The sequence below is a fragment of the Camelus bactrianus genome, chromosome 21 (assembly GCF_048773025.1).
Source record: "Camelus bactrianus isolate YW-2024 breed Bactrian camel chromosome 21, ASM4877302v1, whole genome shotgun sequence".
Classification (NCBI taxonomy): domain Eukaryota; kingdom Metazoa; phylum Chordata; class Mammalia; order Artiodactyla; family Camelidae; genus Camelus; species Camelus bactrianus.
Window position 1 is genome coordinate 13,332,929 of NC_133559.1, and position 21,350 is coordinate 13,354,278.

At 42.3% G+C, this 21,350-nt stretch overlaps 1 protein-coding gene across 1 annotated transcript; it reads left to right on the forward strand.

Moving 5' to 3' along the window:
• The first annotated feature begins 829 nt into the window (after positions 1 to 829).
• On the forward strand, positions 830 to 20,038 carry HSD17B7 (hydroxysteroid 17-beta dehydrogenase 7). Its single transcript, XM_010953784.3, has 9 exons — positions 830 to 1,077; positions 2,960 to 3,163; positions 6,295 to 6,387; positions 7,448 to 7,562; positions 10,647 to 10,841; positions 14,762 to 14,866; positions 15,587 to 15,643; positions 17,185 to 17,283; positions 19,737 to 20,038. Exons 1-9 carry the CDS (start codon positions 1,043 to 1,045, stop codon positions 19,836 to 19,838), a joined length of 1,005 nt encoding a protein of 334 aa, XP_010952086.1. The 5' UTR covers positions 830 to 1,042; the 3' UTR covers positions 19,839 to 20,038.
• The last annotated feature ends 1,312 nt before the right edge of the window (positions 20,039 to 21,350 follow it).

Genomic DNA, 21,350 nt, shown 5'->3' on the forward strand with positions numbered 1-21,350 from the left:
TAGTGTGGACTCGCCCTGGTGATGGTTTCACTGTTACCAGTCCACCATAAACCCAGAAACCTAGAGCAAGCAGTTTGGCAGAGTACTCTTACATCTGATGAATCGAATAATAAAAACAAACAAAACAAAAAAAAGAACTGGGGCTTGTATTTTGTATGCCTTTTGCTTTTTATTTCATTATTCTAGTAATTTATTTTTATTTTATATTCCAAAAGTACCCATCTGGGATAGCTTGGAAAAACAAAACAGGTCCTTTACCACAAAGAGTTTGAGACACGCTTAAATAGATTACAGTACACGATCCATTACGTCCCATGTAGTTCTGAGATTCTCTGATTCCATACCATATTCCACATTTTGAAAATTGGTAATTCACGCATGATTCTACGTAAAGATCCTAATAAAAATCAATGTTCATTTTCGCGAAGATGATTTTTTCAGACGAGGAGGAGTTCTGGGACCAGAAGCTCAGTTGGTGGCCCAGTGCCCGGGTCTACACATCCAAAACAGAGTAGAAAAGTAAATAGACGATAATCCCCAAGCTTCAGTTTCTAGACCCAACCCTTTTCCCTACTATAAGGAGTTCTGCTGCAAATATCCTGAGGTCTTCCTGCGGTGCAGTGTCCATCTGAGGCGCCTGGGTACCCACCCCGAGCGTGCCACGAAACCCGCAGCCGAGCGCTCGGCTGGGAGGACACCCCCACCACCACTGCCGCCCGGCGTCCCCGGAGCGGGGCGGGGCGTGGGCGGGACACCTGCACCGCCCAGGGGCGGGAGAGCCCGGATTGGCTCGGGCCTTGTGCGACACGCGGCTCCGCCCCTCGGCCTATCTCACTCCATCTCCGCCCCCTGCTCCTGGGACCGTTGGCTGCGTTGGAGGAGGGGCCCAGGGGGAATCGATGACGCAAGGGGCGGTGGGGCCTCGCCGGACCCTGATTGACGGGCTGAGGGGCGTGGGCGTGGCCGGGGCGAGGTCACCTGTCAAAGTCCCTCGGAGCCGCTGTGCCAGGTGCCCGTGTGCGTGGCTTCTGAGTGCACGACGATGCGGAAAGTGGTTTTGATCACCGGGGCTAGCAGGTGAGGCCTCCTTCGCCGTCCCAGGGCCGGGGGATCCGAGGGAGCAGCAAGTAAAGGGCCAGGACGACCCGCCACCTGTCCCTGAGCTTGCCTCCGTGGGGACTCGGGCCGAGACCCCGTTCCGCTCTTCCCTGGGTTCCCCACTGCGCGAGGTACGGGGCGTGCCGGCCCCTTGAGGTGCTCAGTAACTGGTGTTTTGAATTAACCATGACAACGGAAAGAAAAACTCGAGCGCCACCAAGAGATGAGGTCTCAGATGAACCTCTCATACCTAGGAAAAGGGCGCTTCCCACGCAGACCTCGGCCCCTTCCGTGACTGTCTCGTCACTTTTCACAGTCAGTGCCTGGCAGTTTAGTCGTGACCACGTGGCCATATCTTCTACTCCAGCTATTTTATCAATGCGGGACTTCCGCCCTCAGATAAATTTCAACCTTCATGAGCATTAGAACGGGGAGGGGGAAGAATCTCGTTCCATGTAACACAGTGCTAGACACCTAGTATACACTCTTCAGAAACTCAGGGAAAAGTGACTTTTTCCTGTTAAGGCACTGTAAGGAGGGTGTGCAAGTAACCATTACTACAAGTGGTTAATTACTCCAGGCTTGCGCATTTGGATTCAGCCTCTTCTGTTGTCTGTTTTACTTCTCATTTGCAATTCCGTGAAGAATGTGTGGAGGGTTTAACCAAACCATTTTTCTAATTGTTGCATTTGGAGATGGGGGGTGGGGGGTGGGTTAAGACTGAGGATATGTTAAACGGCATTTGAAATTAGTTCACTTTGCAGTTATCTAGCCCTGTCCATGTTAACTAAGCCAAACCTGATAGGTGTCTGTGATGGGCAGAATTTTAGTGTGTCCTCTCCTGAGTGACTTTAACAACTGGTATGGTGCTATCTATGTTGAAGTTGCTTAAACAAGTCAGAATTGATTTTATGTGTTTGTTTCTTTTACATATATTGTCATATGTGCAATTGTATATTTATATTAAAGGCCTATTCTCAAGTGGGGATGAAGAAACTAATATATTTGATGTTCTGTGAGCAGGGCCAACAGGTTAGTGATGGTGCTAGGCTCTTTTGGGGGTTCTGAATCTGCCTGGAATCAGTTTAAGTCTTGGGAGAAAACCCATTTTCCCAGGGATTCATTGCTATTACCCAACCTGATCTGACTGCTGTCCCCATCACAATGCTTTTTCTTGTCATTTGTCCTTGACACATGTATTCATCCTTCTTCTCTTATCCTGGTACCCATCCTATATTTCCTCTTCCTATCTTCTGCTTAATCATGTTGAGTTCTTTCTCTTCCTGTTGGCTATTCAGTCATAGTAGTTAAGAGGGACTCGTACCTCCTGCCAGTTACTTATACCGCTTCCTGAAAGATTCATCCATTTCTTATCAGGAATTTCTGGTGCTTCTGATAGTGGCACTGATACCAGTTAGAGCCCTTGCCCTTGAGAAATCTAGACGATAAAGTAAAATATGCACACATGAAACCACTAATAAGATGATCTTTTCAACGTTTGCTGGTGATGTATTGAATCATTTTCATGAGTGTCATAATCAGTGTAGAATGAAAACCACTGGTAGGATAAGCTCTGTCTTAAAAGAAATGCTAAAGGACAACTTTCATTTGCAGTCCAGTTATTTGCATCATCAAGCTATTGCAGAATGAGAGAAACACAAGCTGGTCAGCATCCTGAGCAAGTGATTAGAGTTGGGGGGGGTTCCCCCCTTCTCTACATAATTTTTTGAGTCCTTTCTGTCCACCTGGGCTCCTGATTAGCACTCAAGTGGACAAAATCAGACTTCTGAACCAGAGAGAAATGCCTCTCTTTGGCACCACCTCAGTTAATGCATATTCTGTCTCTGAATTGCCCTCCCAGTGGCGTTGGCCTAGCCCTCTGCAGGCGGTTGCTGAAGGAAGACGATGAGCTTCACCTGTGCTTGGCGTGCAGGAACCTAAGCAAAGCGGAGGCCGTCCGTGATGCTCTGCTGGCCTCCCACCCCGCCACTGAGGTCAGCATCGTGCAGGTGGATGTCAGCAGCCTGCCGTCGGTGTTCCGGGCCTCCAAGGAGCTCAAGCAAAGGTATGCCTCCTGTTGACAAGTTTTCTCTCATGTGTTTGTGCAACACAAGAGCTAATAAAATAAGAAGGGATAGGAAAATCTAAAAAGGAGTAGGTGAAGTGTTAAGAAGATACACTGAGGAAGTCTGTATGCAATAACTCATTATGTCTCAATACCACGTTTTCATTCTCAGCCATAGTCATGGCTGTTCCATGAAGATTAATTTGAGTTCCCTTTGACACGTGGTCAATTGTGACGCCTTCCGTTAGTGTAACTCCTTTGATGTTTGAATGTATTGTTTGCATCTTTCCTTCACGTAAGAACTTCATTAAGTAGGTAGGGCAAGTACTAACAAGAAAATTCCCCAGGCCACTAAACATTTATTTATCCCTGGACAGTGATTGGCATGTAATAATCATTTGATAAATATTTAGTATATGGAGGAATAGAGTCCTTGGATGTATAACTGCTCAGAAAGTGTACAATAAATTACATATAGGTGCACAATACATTTTTCTGGAGAGAGAGGGTGTTTTTTTTTTTAATTCTAAGAGGAATTTATGATCAAAAAGTCAGAAACCCTGCACTAGTCCATGCTGAGCCCTAGCGCTATCTGGAATCATTAATTTAATTGATAATTTAATTAATAAGTTATTAATTAAATTTTTGTAGTTGAGGCCCTTAAGAGGCAAGAACTGCTTTATTTCCTTGGACAACAAAATGAAGTTCAATACAAACGGGAAAGGCCTTCTTGGAAAAAGCATTGGCTGAAGAATAATAGTTGGCGGATTTTTTGTATTTATTGATAGCCATTGGCAGTATCCTGGTCCAGATGCACATGCTACAAAGCAAAACTTGTTTTCTTTATTCGTTTGTCTCCCTGCACCCTTAGCCCTTTGTAAATGTGGTTTCTCTCTTTACTGCTGAGCTTCTAGAATTTTCTGCCACGTTATCTTCCTAAAAACAGCTTTTCTAGGTTCCACATCTCTTACTCTTCCCTAACTTGTCTCCAGATCTGTGAAACTGTAGTTATTGTCCCTATTGGGTTAAAACCCTTCAAGTCAGGAGAGAGGTTAGGAGTTTCAGGTCATGTTTGCAGGCTTTCCCCAAACCTTCTCAGCCAGTTGGCTCTCTCATCTGTTTTGTATAGATTTAATTATATTTCCTTATTTACCATAAAAGAACCTTTATCCTCAGTTCATAATAGCCCATTTCAGTGCAGTTACCTCTTGAGATTTAAAGTGGTATCATTCATAGTATTGACTATGCTCAATTGCCTTCAAAGTTTCAAGATACTTAGTTATTACAGTTTTAGTAATTTAGTATTTAGCAAGATATTTAGTAATTTAGCCAAAATTTAAGGTAGTGAGGCTGTGGGGGAGAAGGGAGCACTAAGATAATGAGTTGTTCCAGCTGCCTGTCGGCATGTAAGTGCAGCTTTGATGTATTTATTTAATCTTCAAAACAGCTCTCTTTGAGATGGTGGTATTATTCAAATTTAGGAAATGGTGGTTGTAGTAATATTCACAAATTTGTGAATATGTGTCAGTGCCCAGATAGATCTCTTGCTTATATGAAAGATCTTCTGCATTTAATGGTCCAAATACCTTCAATTATAGACCTAAAGTTAGAGCTGAAGAGAACTTGAGAAGGAGCCTTTCCAATTGGCTAAAGCAGCACCATTCCTGACAACTCGTCTTTCCACCTGTGATCCTCCCTTCTATTAGCTACGTGCTGATGGAAACGAATAAGAAATAGTGGCTCTGTTATATCCAGAATAGAGGAATTGTGTCAATCATTTAAGCTTTGAGAGCAGTAAGTATGCCATTTTACTGCGACCAGACCTTAATTTGGAAATTTGCAATTTGCAATTTGCACTGTTTGCTAAACATTTCCTCTCCATTCCCAGCCAAAGGTGTTAATATTCTTAGATAAAAGTTTGCAGATTAGATAATGGAACAACTAACAACAGTGGACCTGCACTGTTTTTGTGGCACTTACATGGATAACCTGACAGTTTATAATTAGTCACGTGGTTGTTGATTACTTATAGGATGATCAAGAAGTCTGTGTGATCTGTATTGGTAACCACTATGATTCTAAGCTGCCAGCTTTAGAAGCTGTGGCCCGTATTGTCCTGGGCTATACAGAGAACATGGGGATGTGTGGTGTATAGAATTCTAGGAGACGTTTTGAATATTCATGGTGTCTGTATTATAAGAGCAGGCAGGCACTACTTGTCTTGAACCCAGTTCAAAAGGGATACACTTACATAAGGCTTATGCAGGTGAAAAAGCTTTCTCAAGTCAGCGTTTTCACAGTTCTCTCCATGGCAAATCTCCTGGAGCAAGCCTGTCACGAGTATTTTATCCCTATTCAGCTTCTAAAACTTGTTGTATTCTTGTGAGCTTTCATCATTTTAGGACACAGAGCATGGCCATGAACAAGGAAAGGTTTCCGCATGGATCAGATGCTTTAGCAGATATCTGTTGATTCTTATTTTGTGGTTGGCTTTATTCCTTTGTTAACCATGTAAGTGTAAAAAGCTATAGCTCTAAACTGCTCATAGAAAGAATGAACAGTACATATATGTAAATTTTAAAACAGTTTTATCTCTCAGTGAGTTACATTTCCTAGAATAAACTTTGCTTACCCCCCTAAATAAATAAATAAATAAAAGCACATGGAAAAAAATTTAAAAGATATCTTGGCATTCAGATTCTAGCATTCATGGGTTAGATAAGGTGAATATCAATATTATATAAATTTTGCTTGTCACTGAGGGAAGGTGGGAATCTAAAAACAAAACAAAAAAAACCCCAAAACTTTCTAAGACCAGGAGAGTGGGTTCAGTGGACAGAAAGTTACCACAGTGCCTTCTTGGGAGGACTAAGCTGGAAGGAGTTGATCAGAGAGGATTTGACTTCAAAGCCCTTTATAGCTCTCCAGATTCTGTTTGAAGCCACCATCCAAGAAAGAATATTCAAATGTTTACCACGGCTAAAGAAGAACTGTTGAGAAGGTAACACTGATGCTTTCACGTGCTGTGGCCAGCTTTTTGGTTCAGAAAGTACTTTCTGTCCTGCATAGGCCTTCTTCATCCTAGTCACTTCAGAGATAACTAACAGTCTTTTATTGGTTTTTCCTTACAGGTTTCAGAGATTAGACTATGTATATCTAAATGCTGGGATCATGCCCAACCCACGCCTAAACATCAAAGCACTTTTCCGTGGCCTCTTTTCAAGGTAATTTCCATCTTGAAGATGGACTGATTGGAAGAAAGGTGTTTATTTTTCTGCCTTGTTCTGCCCCCAGTATGTTAAGCAGAGGGGATGAAGAGGTGTTGAGAAAACTGAAGACAGGAAGGAAGTGTTGCAGCCACGAGATGAAACAAAAGCATTCATCTTTTGTGCCGCATGCGCTGGGTCTCATGGTGTCCTGGGCCCCAGCACATGCCAAGGGGCTGTCTGAATGTGCCGATTAGCAAGAGCATTTCAGAACTAGGCAGAGTCGTCGGTGAGACTCTCGTACCCAGGAAGGTGACTTTAGAAGCAATTCCCTGCTGTTTGCCAGGTGTTTTCACCAGTGGGCTGGGAAAACGCACAGAACTAAATACCTTCCTGGGACATTCTCCATACGCATTGGTATAGTGGCTTCCAAAGATGTTTAACCGCAACCTACAGTAAGGAAACATCTTATTTTATGACCCAGTATACATATTCGTAAATAGATATTCTTTTACTGCTTGCTTCTTCCTAGACTGCTACTTCTGTTTTACCTCTCTGCCCTTAAACACACACACTTCCACACACAAACTCTCACACTACTCTTGACCTGCTACATTGATCTTGCAACAAACCACCATATTAGTATGTTCAATGCCTCAAGAATTCTCAATAATAAAACAGCCCTGTTTAACTTTGTTCAGCAGTTAAACATCCATTTGTGCCAGGGAAGACTTTTTCTTCTTGGCATAGCCATTAATCCCCCAGGGAAGTTTACTTGTAACCTGATTTGGAAAGAGGTGAAGGGAGTTTTTGGCAGGTTTTGGAGAGGCTGAAGTTCCTATTGGTGGTATGAGCTGTAAGTATGTGAGTCCTTCTGTGAATTGGGGGTAAGGCAGCATTTTAAAATTCTACTCAATACGCACAATAGCCCAGTCTGAGAAGTAAGTATTTTTATTCCTGTTATTACAGAGTCAAGAAAAAATGTAGTTTGGGGGTGGGGGAGAGCAGGAAGGGGTGTTTCTTTCGTATCTTCAGTTAAAGAAGCTTTAAAAAGTCATGCAATTGTCTTCTGTTTCAGAAAGGTGATTCATATGTTCTCCACAGCAGAAGGACTGCTGACCCAGAATGATAAGATCACTGCCGATGGGCTCCAGGAGGTGTTTGAAACCAATGTCTTTGGCCACTTTATCCTGGTAAGAGGGCTTTGGGGTTAATAAGTCAACACTGAGAGCTATGATCCTAAACCCTTGCACAGATACATCACTGTGCTATTTCGTTACACTCATTAGTTTATGGCTAGCATTAAATCTTTGAGTGTTTCAATAGAATGATCGCAGTACTCTTTGAAAACATTGCTTCCCTAAAGCAGCCTATGAATACACTTTTTTCTTTTGACATCAACTTTAGAGAATGGAGAGAAATTAAGAAATAGACACACAAGCAGCTTCAGAAACAAGGTCCAGAATTGCGAAAGTGCCCCAGTCCTGTTCTCAGTAGTCTCTGAAACTGGGCTTGGCGTCAGATAGGATGGGGTCATAGGCAAGCCATGAATAAACAATACTTCATAGTTAATCTTTTATTATCTTGATTTGTGATTTTTTTAAGCATCCAGACTTGGGTGTTGCAATTCCAGACATACCTAGAAAGCTGAGCCAGGGATGGGCAGATTGTCTGGGTGGTTCTGTGCTCTTGCCTCAGGTTTAATCTCATAGCACAGCTTTAACTTCTAGATTAAGTAATGCCCAACTCTGCTGCCAGTTGCTTATAATTCCTTGATGTGGGACGAACTCCTTCTGATGCTGGGTTTGTGGGCAGAAAACCTGTATCTCTGACACTTTCATATTCACAATCACTTTTTCTCCCCTTAAGCCTACTTTCCCTCAAAATTGGATCTCCTTGAGGACTAGCCTATATTTACAGTAATTTAAGATATACATAAACACTGAAATATTGTGAAACCATTAAAATAAATGAGGTAAATATTTTGCATCTACATGGGACAGCCTCCACTATTTATTGTTGAAGAAATAGCAGGTTGTAATATGTATAGTGTGATCTCATTTGTATAAACAAACAGAAAAATACATATCTTTACATTTTGCACATACATGTATATACTATTTCTAGAATGATACAAATGAAATTGGGAACAGTGGTTGCCTTTGATGAACTGGGGTGCTAGGATGTCAAGGACGAGTGGGAGATTTGTGTTTTATTTTATATCCTTTAGCACTTAAAAAAAATGTGGTATTACCTTTTCATTGACAAAAGTCAGTTAAAATATAGTCAGGATGGGATTGAATTCTTACCTAGTCATGTTTTATAACTCTGCAGAGATCTATTATCTAATATTTCCTTTATCTTTTTATAATACTCTCCTCTTTCTTTGCCCTCTTTTTGAATTATTAAATTAATTAGCAATGATCAAGGAGAAGTTAATTGTTACTACTGACAGATTGTAGTTGTTAAGAAAATATAGTTGGGTAAACTGGGTTGGGGGAATGGCAGAGGGGAGCTGAGGCTGTAGGCACGGCTATCACAGGTCTCCTGGTGACGTGACTGGCCCTTGTGTATCCTTCTGTAGGGAGGCATGTCAGCAGGGATTTGGGGACTGATTTATCACATAAAGTAATAGGAAGCCTTATGATGCCTTCCACTGTCTTCAAATTAAGTTTTCGGAATCTTACCCACTTTTTATGGAAAACAGACTTAGATTCTAGGTCCAGGTGTAAATGCATTATCTAAATGGACCCACCACCATATTGATACATTACTATCTTTTTTTAAATTAAACATTTGCTCTATTTTTTTGTTGGATCATGCACTATCTCCCAATTACAATTAGATTTGTTTTATGCCTTCCAAACATTAGCGCACTCAGCATCACCTTACCAATAACCGACTATAAATCAAACTAGGTCACAGTGGTTATGTCCACATCTAGATTGTTAGGGTGATCAGGAACTCATGTGTGTTTGCTTTAGGTTTTAATTCTTGGTTATATCTCCAGATATGAAAGAGCTGAGACTTTACTATTGACGAAAGCCCATACTTTATTCACATTTCTTCAGTTTTTCTAACGTCCTTTTTCAGTTCCAGCATCCCATCTAGGGAACCACCTTACAGTCAGCAGTCAGATTTCTTCAGGCTCTTCTCGGTTGTGATAGTTTCTCACACTTGCCTTGTTTTTGGTGACCTTGACAGTTTTGGGATGACTGCTCAGGTATTTTGTAGACGGCCCCTTGATTGGGCTTGGTCTGTTTTTCTCATGGTTAGAGTTGAGTTAGAGCTGTGTTTTGGGGAGGAAGATCACAGAGGTCAAGTTCCATTCTCAACACATCGTGTCAAGAGTGTACACCATCAGTAGGACTTACCAGTGTTGGTGCTATCTTTGCTCCCCTGACTCGAGGTAGCATTTGTCAGGTCTTTTCCATTGTTAAGGTTTTCATTCCCCCTTTACATTCTGTACTCTTTGGAAGACAGTTACTATGTGTAGCCCACATCTCAGGGGTTGTGCTTGACCTCCTTAAGGGTGGAGTAGCTACATAAATTATTTGGAATTCTTCTGCAAGGGAGATTTGTCTCTTCTGCATTGAATTCATTGCTCAATCATTTATGTATTGGTCAATTATACCTCAATATAGCTGAAAAAAATAGTTTGTTATATCTGTATGGACTCATGGATATGTTTTTTCTACTTTGAACTATAAATACTACTTTATTTTCTTGCTCAAGTTATTTTAGGTTGGGCCAGTGGGATCTCTTGCAGTTGGCACCTGTATATTTCTGACATACCCTCCTCAGTATGACTTTCTGTTTTGTTTTGATCATGTCCTTTCTGGCAGCCCAAGGTGTTTCAGGCTCATTTGTGTATTTCCTGCCCCAGTCTCAGATGCAGCCATTTCTCTGTTTCATTTTATTGGAGAAGGGTATTAGAAACTGAGATCTGGGTGCACAGTGCTGTTGAGATAGCATTTGCTTCTAGGCCCTCTCAGCTAACAGAGCAAGGACACTCACATGTGCACACTGACCTATTTATGCATAAATATCTATAAATATTTTATGTGTAACCACCTGTGTCTCTATTAAGGTAAATGTGTCTAACTCTAACCCATCATCGTGTGGGTCAGTCTAGCCTCCTTCTCTAGCGTATCTGTCATGTCCCACTCTTAACAATGGCACACTCATAGTGTACATTCATAGTGGTTTCAAAATGGTTATCTTTATGCCCCTGGTATAATTGGGTACATTTCTGTTTCTTTTTTCCCCTCATTCAGCTTCAGGAGCTGGAATCTCTCCTGTGTCACAGTGACCGTCCATCTCGGCTCATCTGGACCTCATCTCGCAATGCGAAGAAGTCGAATTTCAGCCTTGAAGACATCCAGCACAGCAGGGGCCAGGAGCCCTACAGCTCTTCCAAATATGCTATTGACCTTCTGAGCGTGGCTTTGAACAGGAAATTCAACCAGCAGGTGAGGCCTGGCTCAGGGATGTAGGAATGGCAGGGCAAGGGTTTCACTACCACAGTTGACTTCCTAGTAAGATGGCCGGCTTTCTAATAGCTGTTGCAATTTAGAAGGTGGCATATTGTGTCTTGAGCAGTATTGCTGTGAGGACAAGATAAGACATGACTAAGATTGATAGTTGTTGCAAATGAAAGTTTTAGGGCAGAGATAATTCGCTCCTGACATTTGAAAGGTATATGGCATTTAGTCCTTTGACATTTACAATAATTATTGAAAGATGTGTAGTTTTATTGCTATTTTGAACTTAGTTTTCCAGTTGATTTGGTATTTCCTCTTTGTTCCTTTCTTTTTCTTTTTGTGGTTTGATCATTTTCTTTTGTATTATCTTGGTTTCTTTTTTGTTTTTGTGGCTCTGTTTTGTGTTTTGATTTGTGGTCACCCTGTTTTTCAAGTATATTAACCCATTACTACATCTGTTTGCTTTAAACTGATAGTCATATAAGCTCAAAAACATCCCAAAAAGAATGAAAAAAGGGAAAAAAAACTATATTTTCTTGCTCCCCTCTCCCACCTTTAATGATTTTGATGTCCTCTTTTCCAGGAGAAAGGGGATGGGGAAGGGATAAATTTGGGAGTTTGAGATTTGCAAATGTTAGCCACTATAAATAAAAATAGATTAAAAAAATTTTCTTCTGTATAGCACAAGGAACTATATTCAATGTCTTGTAATAACCTTTAATGAAAAAGAATATGAAAACAAATACATGTATGTATATGCATGACTGGGATGTTGTGCTGTACACCAGAAATGGACACATTGTAACTGACTGTACTTCAATTAAAAAAAAGTATATGGGGGGTTCATTCCCTATTCTGTAGCTCTCCAAGAGCTATAATTTAGGTTAACACTACCAACAGTCCCAACAGCCACTGTTAAGCCACTATGTTAATTAAAACATAGTGACTTGCTATGTTTTAGGTGCTGTACTTTTCATCTGTGTGTGTCATGTGACACCTTTCCCATCACAGTGAAGTTGGTCTCAGTATTCCCATTTTCACATGAGGACACTAAAGTCTGGGACCAGTAAGTCATTTACCCAGAAGTTACACAACACCCATAAACAGTAGCGCGGAGAGTTGAGCCCAAGGCTGTCTGACTTTATAGCTTGGACTTGTCCCACTACCCCATGCTGTCACACTGGATGTCACAGCACAACCAGCAGTTAGAAAGCCTTCTGGGCAGTGGTGGTCTTTGGTGAGACTGCAGGGCTTTGTCTCCGAGAGGACCCCGGGTTTAGAGGGTGTTCCTTCGGAGAAAGCAGCCCTTGTCGGTCATGCTGGCTCCTTGTGGCCTCTGTGGTCTGGAACTTAACTGCTTCTTTGTAGGTCTCTCTTGCCCTGGGTCTAAAATCTTAACTGGAAATCTCCAGTCTTTCCCATGGGCATTTTCCTTTGTTTGCTTTGCCTGTGTTGTTTGAGGGTAGAACCTTGGGGAAATTTAATTCTGCTAATATTTACGAAAGACTTACCATGTTTAGGGAATTGGGCCAGGCGTAGAATCGAGGAGGAAGGAAAAGTAAAAAGACCATGAAGAAGCTATCTGCCCTTAAGGGACCTTCTTTGATCGTGCATTAGCTACAGCAATCTAAATCTTATGTAATGGTCTCGACCTAGTTTATTCTGGAATGGGGACCTTTATCAGATGGAATTCTGGTTCTGAGATCTGACTCTTAGAATCATGCCTCTTAGTGAAGAGGGTGGGGTAAAAGTAGACTCTGAGAGCATATTCTCTAGAATCCCAGCCCTGCCTCCAGCTTTGTAAGCTTGGACAAGTTATTTAATTTCCCTGTGCTTCAGTTTCCTCCTCTGAAAAACAGGGATGATGATCGTGCCTGCCTCGTAGATTTGTTGGAAGGGATGCTTGAGGGGACTGGTATGTGGTGGTCCCAGCAGTGCTTCGTGCTCAGAATGTGCAAGTGTGTGTGTGTGCGTGTGTGTGCACACCTGTGGGTGCAGATGGGTGGGGGGTGTGCTATGTATGTGCATATGTGTGGGTGTGCATTTCCACATGCACATGTGTGGGTTTGGTGGGTGTGTGTACATGTGCATGAATGTGATTGAATACGTGGTATGTGTGCATGGGTGTAGGTGTCTGTGGGCATATGGTCTGTGCATGTGTGTGCATGTGCTTATGTGTGTTTGTGTGTTGGCCATTGTTTGTTGTTGTCATTATTATTACTTGAGCTCAGTGTGTTGGTCCAATTGTGAGTTTCCGTCTGAGGTTTCTTGAGATGTTTAAAAACTTAACACAACTGCTTGTCCTCTGGAAACTTCCTGTTAGGGGTAAGGTCAGAGTGCATGAGCTTCTTTTTTCATATAAATAAAGCTCTGGGATTTTACTTGTCTCAATTGTCAAGTAAGTTTTGGGATTTTACCTTTTACAAAAAAGGGAGATTTAGTGAATGCTGCTGCCTCCAAAAATCTGTGTGATTGGCTTTGGAGCCCATGATTTTTCCTCCTTGAAGAGAGAAGTAGATAAGAAAGAACTACATCCCTTTGAAGCCTTGTTTACTAGAAAGGTAGTCTGGTCCACATCGGCTACCTGATAGAGTTTAACCATCATCCATGAATGACCCCTCACACAAATCTTACGGAAATACTTACAGCGCTCACACTCATTGCATATGATTACATCTGTGGAAGGGCTGTAATCCTGGATAAGACAGCCTCCCTGCTTGTTTTAGTTGCTCAATGTCAGAAAGTCATATGTGTTGCAAACCCTGGATTTTAGTTCACAGACGCCATCATTTAGAGCTGAATAGGCTATAACTGTTCCGGGCTAGTTCCCAGAAAAAAACTTTTCCTTAGTCTGTCTTAGGGGCAAAATATGTTACTCTCTTGGGGAGAATTATTTTTATCTCTGGGGCTCCTGACTCTTTTCAGAGGACTGTCGGTGAATCAGGGGGACTCTTGGGGGCTGGACTGTCTGCGTCAGGTACCGCCAGGCCCCGGAGACACTGAGTGAAGGATGAAGAGCTTCCAGCGTCGGATGCTCGGGGTGCTCTCTGTGCACCGAACTGTCCGTGTTACACTGGCACTTTCTATTTTTCGTTTAAAAGAAAAAAAAAAATAAGATTGAAAGCAACAAAAATATGAGTTAAAATAGTCAATGTCAAAATAAGGTAAAATGTAGTAAAAATGAGACCAGTTAAGCTAGTAAAATAAATCGCAGTGCTCCGAGCATTACTGGAGACCGCCCAGGGCCCTTTCTGTTATTCATACGTGCTCCGTGTTAACTGGAGCTCTCTTTACAAGCAGATCTTCCTACAATGAAGAGTCCTAGGCTAAGCACCTGATTTAGAGCAGTTGCAGGGGATCTTTGTGGAACCACACAGCCCTCCGCTCCTCTCTGATCTGGCAGCTCCCACCTCACGCTAGAGAGATGCATCTTACGTACCTGCAGGGAAACAGAGACACACTTGAGGTTATTTTCCAGATAAGAAATTTCGTGAAGGCAAAGACTGTACTGGGTGTGTCTTTTTTTTTTTTTTTTTAATCTCCACTGCTTATTACGATTGGCCAACTGCTCTTCATTTAAGCCAGTAACATGGAAAACTCAGGTAGCCAGGTTCTACTTTTCTCATCCAGCTTCAAGCCTGGTTATTCTCTGTGCTGTAAGTTTCTTGAAACTAGAGACTTCATCTTGCTGTTTTTTGCAGCCTGAGTGCCTCTCATGGTGAGTTCTCAGTACGTGATTCTTAAATGGAAAGGGACCACCCAGCTTCGAGGACAGCCTAGAGCACAAATCCTTGATACCCTGGCTCCCTGGCTCATTCGTGTATCTTTTTTAATTAACTAGCATATAGCTGGACTCAGTCAATGTATGTTGAATTAAAATCGATTGCTACCCCTCTCTGTGCTCCCAGGGTCTGTATTCCAGTGTGGTGTGCCCAGGTACGATGCTAACCAACATAACGTATGGGATTCTACCTCCCTTAATATGGACACTGATCATGCCAATCATATGGCTGGTAAGTGATGAGTACTTCTTTTCTTGGTTGACTTCAGTTGTTCTAGTTGGCACCCAAAAGACGTGTTTAAGGGTTGGGAAATGATTTTAAAAAATTTAAGAAACCTGAAGGTGGCAGAGTTCCATTTCGCTCAAAGGTTTTGAAGTTTCTTAATAAGTGACCTTTGCTTCATACTACCTGATATTCCCACTGCAACACCATATGAGTGTCCACATTTCTTTAAGGAAATGTCTCTTTGATCATGCACCATAGGTCCCAAGAGTTCTATGATTATGTAATTTTGGGAAACTCGTGTGCATTAAATGTTTCCAAGAAGGGTATGATGGTGCATCATATGATCACAGAATTGTGTTTTTGCTTGTTCGTTTTGTTTGGTATTCTGAGCATCTTGTAGGACCAGTGTCCCTCCAGCACACATAAGAAAATGCTGCTTTTAGGAAATGACCCTCCCTTGCAGAGCTCGGGGAAAAAATACCCGTCCATTATGGCAGGCATAGAAGAAAGATGAGAAGGAAATACACCTTCATGTTAAAAGTGGTTGACTTGAAGTGATGGAGATTAAGTGACATTTATTTTTTTAGATTTCTTTAATTTTTGAAACTGGAAAAAACTGCTGTATGGTAAGAAATGCAGGTTGTCTGTCTTAATATGTAAATGAGTAATGCTCTGGTGACTCTGCTCTAAACTGCCACAAAATGACCGTTGTTTTCTCTTTCTCAGCTTCGCTTTTTTGCAAACGCCTTCACTTTGACACCAGACAATGGAACAGAAGCACTGGTATGTTACTAGAGTTTCAAAATCTTGCATTCACTTTGCAGACGTAAATTGTCAGTTCAATGGTTTAGAAACAATCTCAGCAGAAAAAGGAACAAGCTGTGAATAATCAGAGTCCTGTGTAGGGTTAAGGTGTTAGGAGTGAACTTTGAGGGGTTAGTATCTTTCATGGCGCCGGACACCATGCTTGTGGGGACAGCACTTCTGTAGGAGCGAGGTACACCAGCAGCCAGAGGAGAGCAGTGCAGTGGACGGCTGCCAGGGGCAGGCAAAGCAAGGGGGTGGCTGGGCGGTCAGTGCGAGATTCCCCGTGGAAAAGGTGTGTTTTGCGAGTCAAGATTAGTGGCAACCAAGTCCAGCTCCATTTCCTTATGTGAAGATTCTCTTTCCTCTGTTACTGTGGGAGAAGCAGGTTGTTACTTTGTTAGAATGGGCAAAGGACATGAACAGAGAGTTTTTAAACTGTTTTCATCGTATGAAAAGATGTCCAGTCTTACTCATACTAAGAGAAATGCAAATTAACATTATAATAAAAAACTATTTTTCAACTCTGATTAGCAAAGATTAGAAAGCTTGACAATATACTGTTTTGTCAGGGGTCTAGGGAAATAAGCTGTCTTCTCCTTGCTGGGGGGGAGTAGGTTGATACAGCCTCTGTCAAGGACTGGCGAGATTGCTCAAAATAATAAACACACATACCCTTAACCCAGTAATTGCATCTTTGGGATTTTATCTTATAGATGTACCAAGAGTTACATGGAATGATATATTTATCATTCATCACAGTGAGGTTTGTAATAGCAAAGACTGGGAACAGCCTCTATGTCCATCAGTTGGAAACTGATTATATAAATGTTGGTACCTCCATGAAAGTGAATGCTGTGCCACTTTGAAAAAGCAGGAAACAACTCCTGATATACTGATTTGAAAATATCTCCAGGGCCTGCTGCTCAAGTGAAAAAATGCAAAGTGTGAAATAGTGTGTACATTTTGCTTCTATTTGCATAGAAGAAACAAATGGATATATTTTTAAGCAAATAGATTTTCTTTGGAAGAATACACAAAATACCAGCGAGAGTGCTTGCTTCCAGAGAGAACAGCTAGGTGGCTGGGGAACTGGGGAGGGAGGAAGACTTACTTTGTACCATGTACGTCTTCTGAAATGTTGTACATGTGCATGCTTATCTGTTAATGAAATGAAATATTACATCAGCGACCTGCACTTTACTGTAGCATGAGGTGAGTATCCATGCTGAGTAAGCTCAAGTTCACATGCCATGGATTTTAATTTGAGGATTAAGGAAGAGACAGCTAAAATGTGGGGGGGTGCTTTAAACAATTTTTCATTGGCTACTGTTAATTTTAAGCAGGCTGCCCTGCTTTCTTCCTTCAAATTACAGCAGTGGTTGGTAAAGACATCACAATTAGCTGATGTTATTCAGTTTTAGAACTGGGGGCTCCGTGAAATGCAGATGGTGAATCCCTTCCAGCCTCACTCACCCCGGGCAGAAGAGAAGAATCACTGACACCCTCTTCCTTTCCAGGTCTGGCTTTTCCACCAAAAGCCTGAGTCTCTCAATCCTCTGGTGAAATATCTGAGCGCCACCAACGGTTTTGGAAGCAATTATGTGACGTCGAGAAAGGTGAATCTGATTCCTCCGTTTCGCTGAAGAGGTTTGCAGCTAGGCTGAGGGACAGGTCCCTGGGTTCCTGACCAGCCCCACCAGCCACCCAGCTGCTCATCCCCGGGTCTTCCCTCTCTGCTCGCTGGCATCGCAGTGGTCTGTTTTCACGTCTGCCTGCCCTCTCCTGCCTCTCCATACCTTCTCTCCACCCAAACTGCTCTCACCCTTCTTCTTTCTACTGATTGATTTCTCCTCTTTATCCTGAAGATCTCAGCCTCTTGTGACCTTTTGCATTAGATCAGATGCCTCTGTGCTAGGCTTTTTTGACCTCTTGTGCCATTTCTGCACAGAATTCATTCACCATCGGCTCCCCTGTCTGAGTCTAAACTCTGCGAGGAGGAGGAGTGCACCGCCTTTCCTATCACGTTGCCTTGCCCATGACAGGTGCTCAGTGAATGTGTTGCAAGTTGGATGAAATAAAACATGTCTTTCTGAGCGAAGTTAGCTTCTCTTTGAGAGTTCAGTTCTGCTTGTGACGATGATAAGCTTTAATAGATTAGTGTTTTGAAGAGGCAGGGGATGGAATCTGGGGGAAAACAAAATGAGTGCTGTGTTTTTTAGACTCTGTGTAATCCTCCAAAAAGAACTTTAACATAGTCACATATTAGAAAATGAGAAAGTTTATTTTGACCCTGTAAGAATTAATTTTGTTGCATTTTTGTTATGAGGAAGGTTTATTTCAGCCTGTCATTTTTCACTGCCTAGCTTACTGTGAGGAAGCATTGGCATGAAAGGTTTAGATCGAAGCAAATATGTTATCTCAGCAAAGTCATCGAGGTAATGGGCAGTAATCCTGTCTGTGTCAGTAGCTTGAGGTCTAAGGGGAACCATGCTCTCTGCTTCGCGTGGTGTGTGCTTACTAAAAATGAAACTGTGACCCTCCGGTGTTTTCTAAAGTATGTTCCATGGGATGCTAGTTCCTTGAGAAGATTTGCAAAAAGCAGTTTGTCAGGCAGCTAAGTTTGAGAAAATTGTATTCCCCTTTTTCAGAGATGTGCACAGTGCACATTAGCCCAGTAAAGGCTTTGAGAAGTTGACACGGTTAAGAAATATGCATGATGTATTTCATCCCGGTGTTTCCAAGTTGTTCTTGATTGTATGGCTTTTTTTTTCCTCTTCGGGTTTTACATAACACTTAACAACATCCCAAAGAACACACTTTGGGAACTCTTTCACAAACTAATAACCTTATTTTCAGGCCCTGAGAGTTTGTTTGAACTTACTATCTATTGGTCTCAAAGGAATGATTTGTTTACAAGGCGAGAAAATGTTTAATTTTATAAACTGAAGTATTTTATTAGCATCTATGGAAATACATTGCAGAAAGTGTTTCAGCCTTTGATTAACTTGGGGAAGTCAGTTTTCTGCTCTGTTAAAAGGTTGGGTTGACTAAAGAGATCTCTAATGCCTCTTCCAGTTAAAATATGAAAAAAACCTCTAACATGATTGAATGAATATAAATGTTATGTCCAAAATAATTGTAAAGTTTTCTTTAGCGTTTAGCTTTTTAGCTCTGTAAAGGAAAAGCTTTTGTTTTGGGGGTTTATGCTCTGTGTTGATATGAAAAGACATATCACTTTATAGGGGCTGAGAGAAGTTTTCATTTTCATTCAATGTATCAGTTAAAATGAGATTCTCTTCATAAAACAGAAGAATAAGATAATAGTGGATTAAACAAGATAAAAGCTTAGATTTCTCACACGCAGGTTGAAGAGAGGCAGCCTCGGGCTGGTCTGGCAGCTTCGCAAATTGTCAGGGTCCCAGATTCCTTTTATTACCACCCACCATCCTTAAGGCATGGCCCTCATCCTCACAGCTCAAGGAAGCAATATGGAAGGGGGGAAGGGGTGCCCCACTCCTTCTGAGGATACTCCTGCGTGGTGCCACACGACACTTCCAATTATGTCTCATTGGCCAGAACGTAGTCACCCACAAGCTTCAGTGAAGGCTGGAAATGTCATCTTTTCATCTGGAGGCTGGTGAGCTCAGCTAAGATCAGGGCTCTTTTACTAAAGAAGATGAATATTAGGAGGTAGATAGCAGTTGGAATTTTTAAAAACTGTTGATTTTTCTCTTTTGTCCTTTCTTTTGTCACAGATGGTTGGTGTCTTCTGTTACTAGGTACATAGGAGTTAGGGGAAACAGCAAAACTCAGCTCTTCCAGTCTTGCTATTTAAGGGAAAAGTAGGTAGACGCGTTGAATGCTGGAGTCTGGACTGAGAGTTAGCGTGTCCTCAGGATTCTGTCCTCAGGCTTCCCCACAGGGCAGCCACTACAGCCCTTTCCAACTGCCCCTCCCCTGACTCTCCCCATCCCTGGTTCTCTTACATACGTTAAATGGCTTCTTACATTCAAACACTGTTTGTTTCATTTTTCCTTTCAATTCATCCCTATCTTTGCTTCTTTTCCAGATGGACCTAGATGAAGACATTGCTGAAAAGTTTTACCAAAACCTATTGGAACTGGAAAAGCGTATTAGGGTCACCATTCAAAAAACTGATAACCAGAGCTGACAGTGCCGCTCTCTGAAATGTTTCATGCCTTCTGTGGGTTCTGGAGCACATGGGTTTCCACTGGGTTGGATGACATGCATTTGTGGTAAATGGAACTATAATTTTCCCTTTTCCTTCATTTCAGAATCACCTCTAATACTGTATGTGTGTGTGCACATGAGAAAAAGATCAATAAAATATTCATTGGATATTCTTAAGAATGGTGTCACATCAGCATTGTGATAGAGTCACTCAACCGAGTATCTTTTTATTTGTTCTGACAACTGGAGCCCTACACTTCATGGGATTATTACCAGATGGGTCGACCAAACCCACGCTGGGGTCCTAGCCTAGGCCGAGACTCCTTATGTCAGCCAGGCAGGTTCTTTTTCCCATCAGAATCATGCAGCCAAAAATGAAGCCCACGCTGAGACTGGAAGAGCACAAGCTTTATTCAACAGCCAGAGAATGGAGACAGGGGAACCTAGTTCACAAGTCAACTGCTCAACCCAACTTGGGAGGAGACACCAAGTATATAGGAGGGTTGAGGGGAAAGGGAGGGAACTGGAAAGTGTGGGAAGAATAGTCATGAGTTATCCCAGAACAGGGGTCTGGTTTGGACCTGGAACTGACGCAGCTCTCCTTTCCAGTCCTTGTGCAGGCTTTTCTGGTTTTTGTCATGGCAGTCACCAGCTGTCATGCTGCTGATGGGTGTGTCATTTAGCATGCGAATGGAGTACAGTGAGTGTACCATGAGGTGCAAGGTCCACTGGAAATCAGATCTTCTGCCATCTTGGGTCTAGTTGGTTCCAAATGATACTTTTTTTTTCCCCCTCTTTGCAGTTTCCTCCTGAAACTTAGAAAAGAGTGGTTTCTATTTGAGGAAGGGTCAGGGTATGATCCTGGGACAATAGCCTTGGTAACAAATCCCCTCTTTCCTTTTTACTGTTCCTCATTCTTTTTTTTTTTTTTTAACAACTTTATTGTGGTATAACTTCTGTACAGTAAAGTATACATATTTCAGGTGTACAATTTGATGAATGAACTTTGAAAGATCTATGCATCTATTAAACCACCACCACAATCAAGATGCCTAATATTTTCATCACTCCCCAAGGGAGGATGTGCCCATGAGAGGGAGCTGTGAAAGAGGGAAGGTTCTGTCACCTGGGAAATTAGAAAGGAGCTTCAGAGGCACAGAGGAGCAGAGACAGAGCAACTGTCCAGCAGTAGCAAAACAGAGAGAGCAGTACACATGGTCCTGGTCACCTCACTACACTCCCCAACCTGAGATGCACACTGAAGTACATGAAGTGGCTGGGTGCTGAAACTCAGGCTTCAGGAGACTGACCTGGGGAGAGGACTAGGGTGTGGAACAGCCCACAACTGGGGGCGTACACAGGACACAGCCTGGGTCTGCTGTAGAAGCTTCATTGTTAACATCTGCACTAGGGGAGGGGTGGGTCCCCGCCATAGCAGTGTCCTTCTCTGCGTGCTCACGGTGGGTGCAGCTCTGCCTCTAGGAGCACTGGG

What these genes read in the sequence shown, in the direction of transcription:
- HSD17B7 (XM_010953784.3), top strand. Translation starts at nt 1,043, where the DNA reads ATGCGGAAAGTGGTTTTGATCACCGGGGCTAGCAG. An exon ending in TTGATCACCGGGGCTAGCAG is followed by an intron (nt 1,078 to 2,959) that starts GTGAGGCCTCCT and finishes TTGCCCTCCCAG; the next exon opens with TGGCGTTGGCCTAGCCCTCT. An exon ending in TTCCGTGGCCTCTTTTCAAG is followed by an intron (nt 6,388 to 7,447) that starts GTAATTTCCATC and finishes CTTCTGTTTCAG; the next exon opens with AAAGGTGATTCATATGTTCT.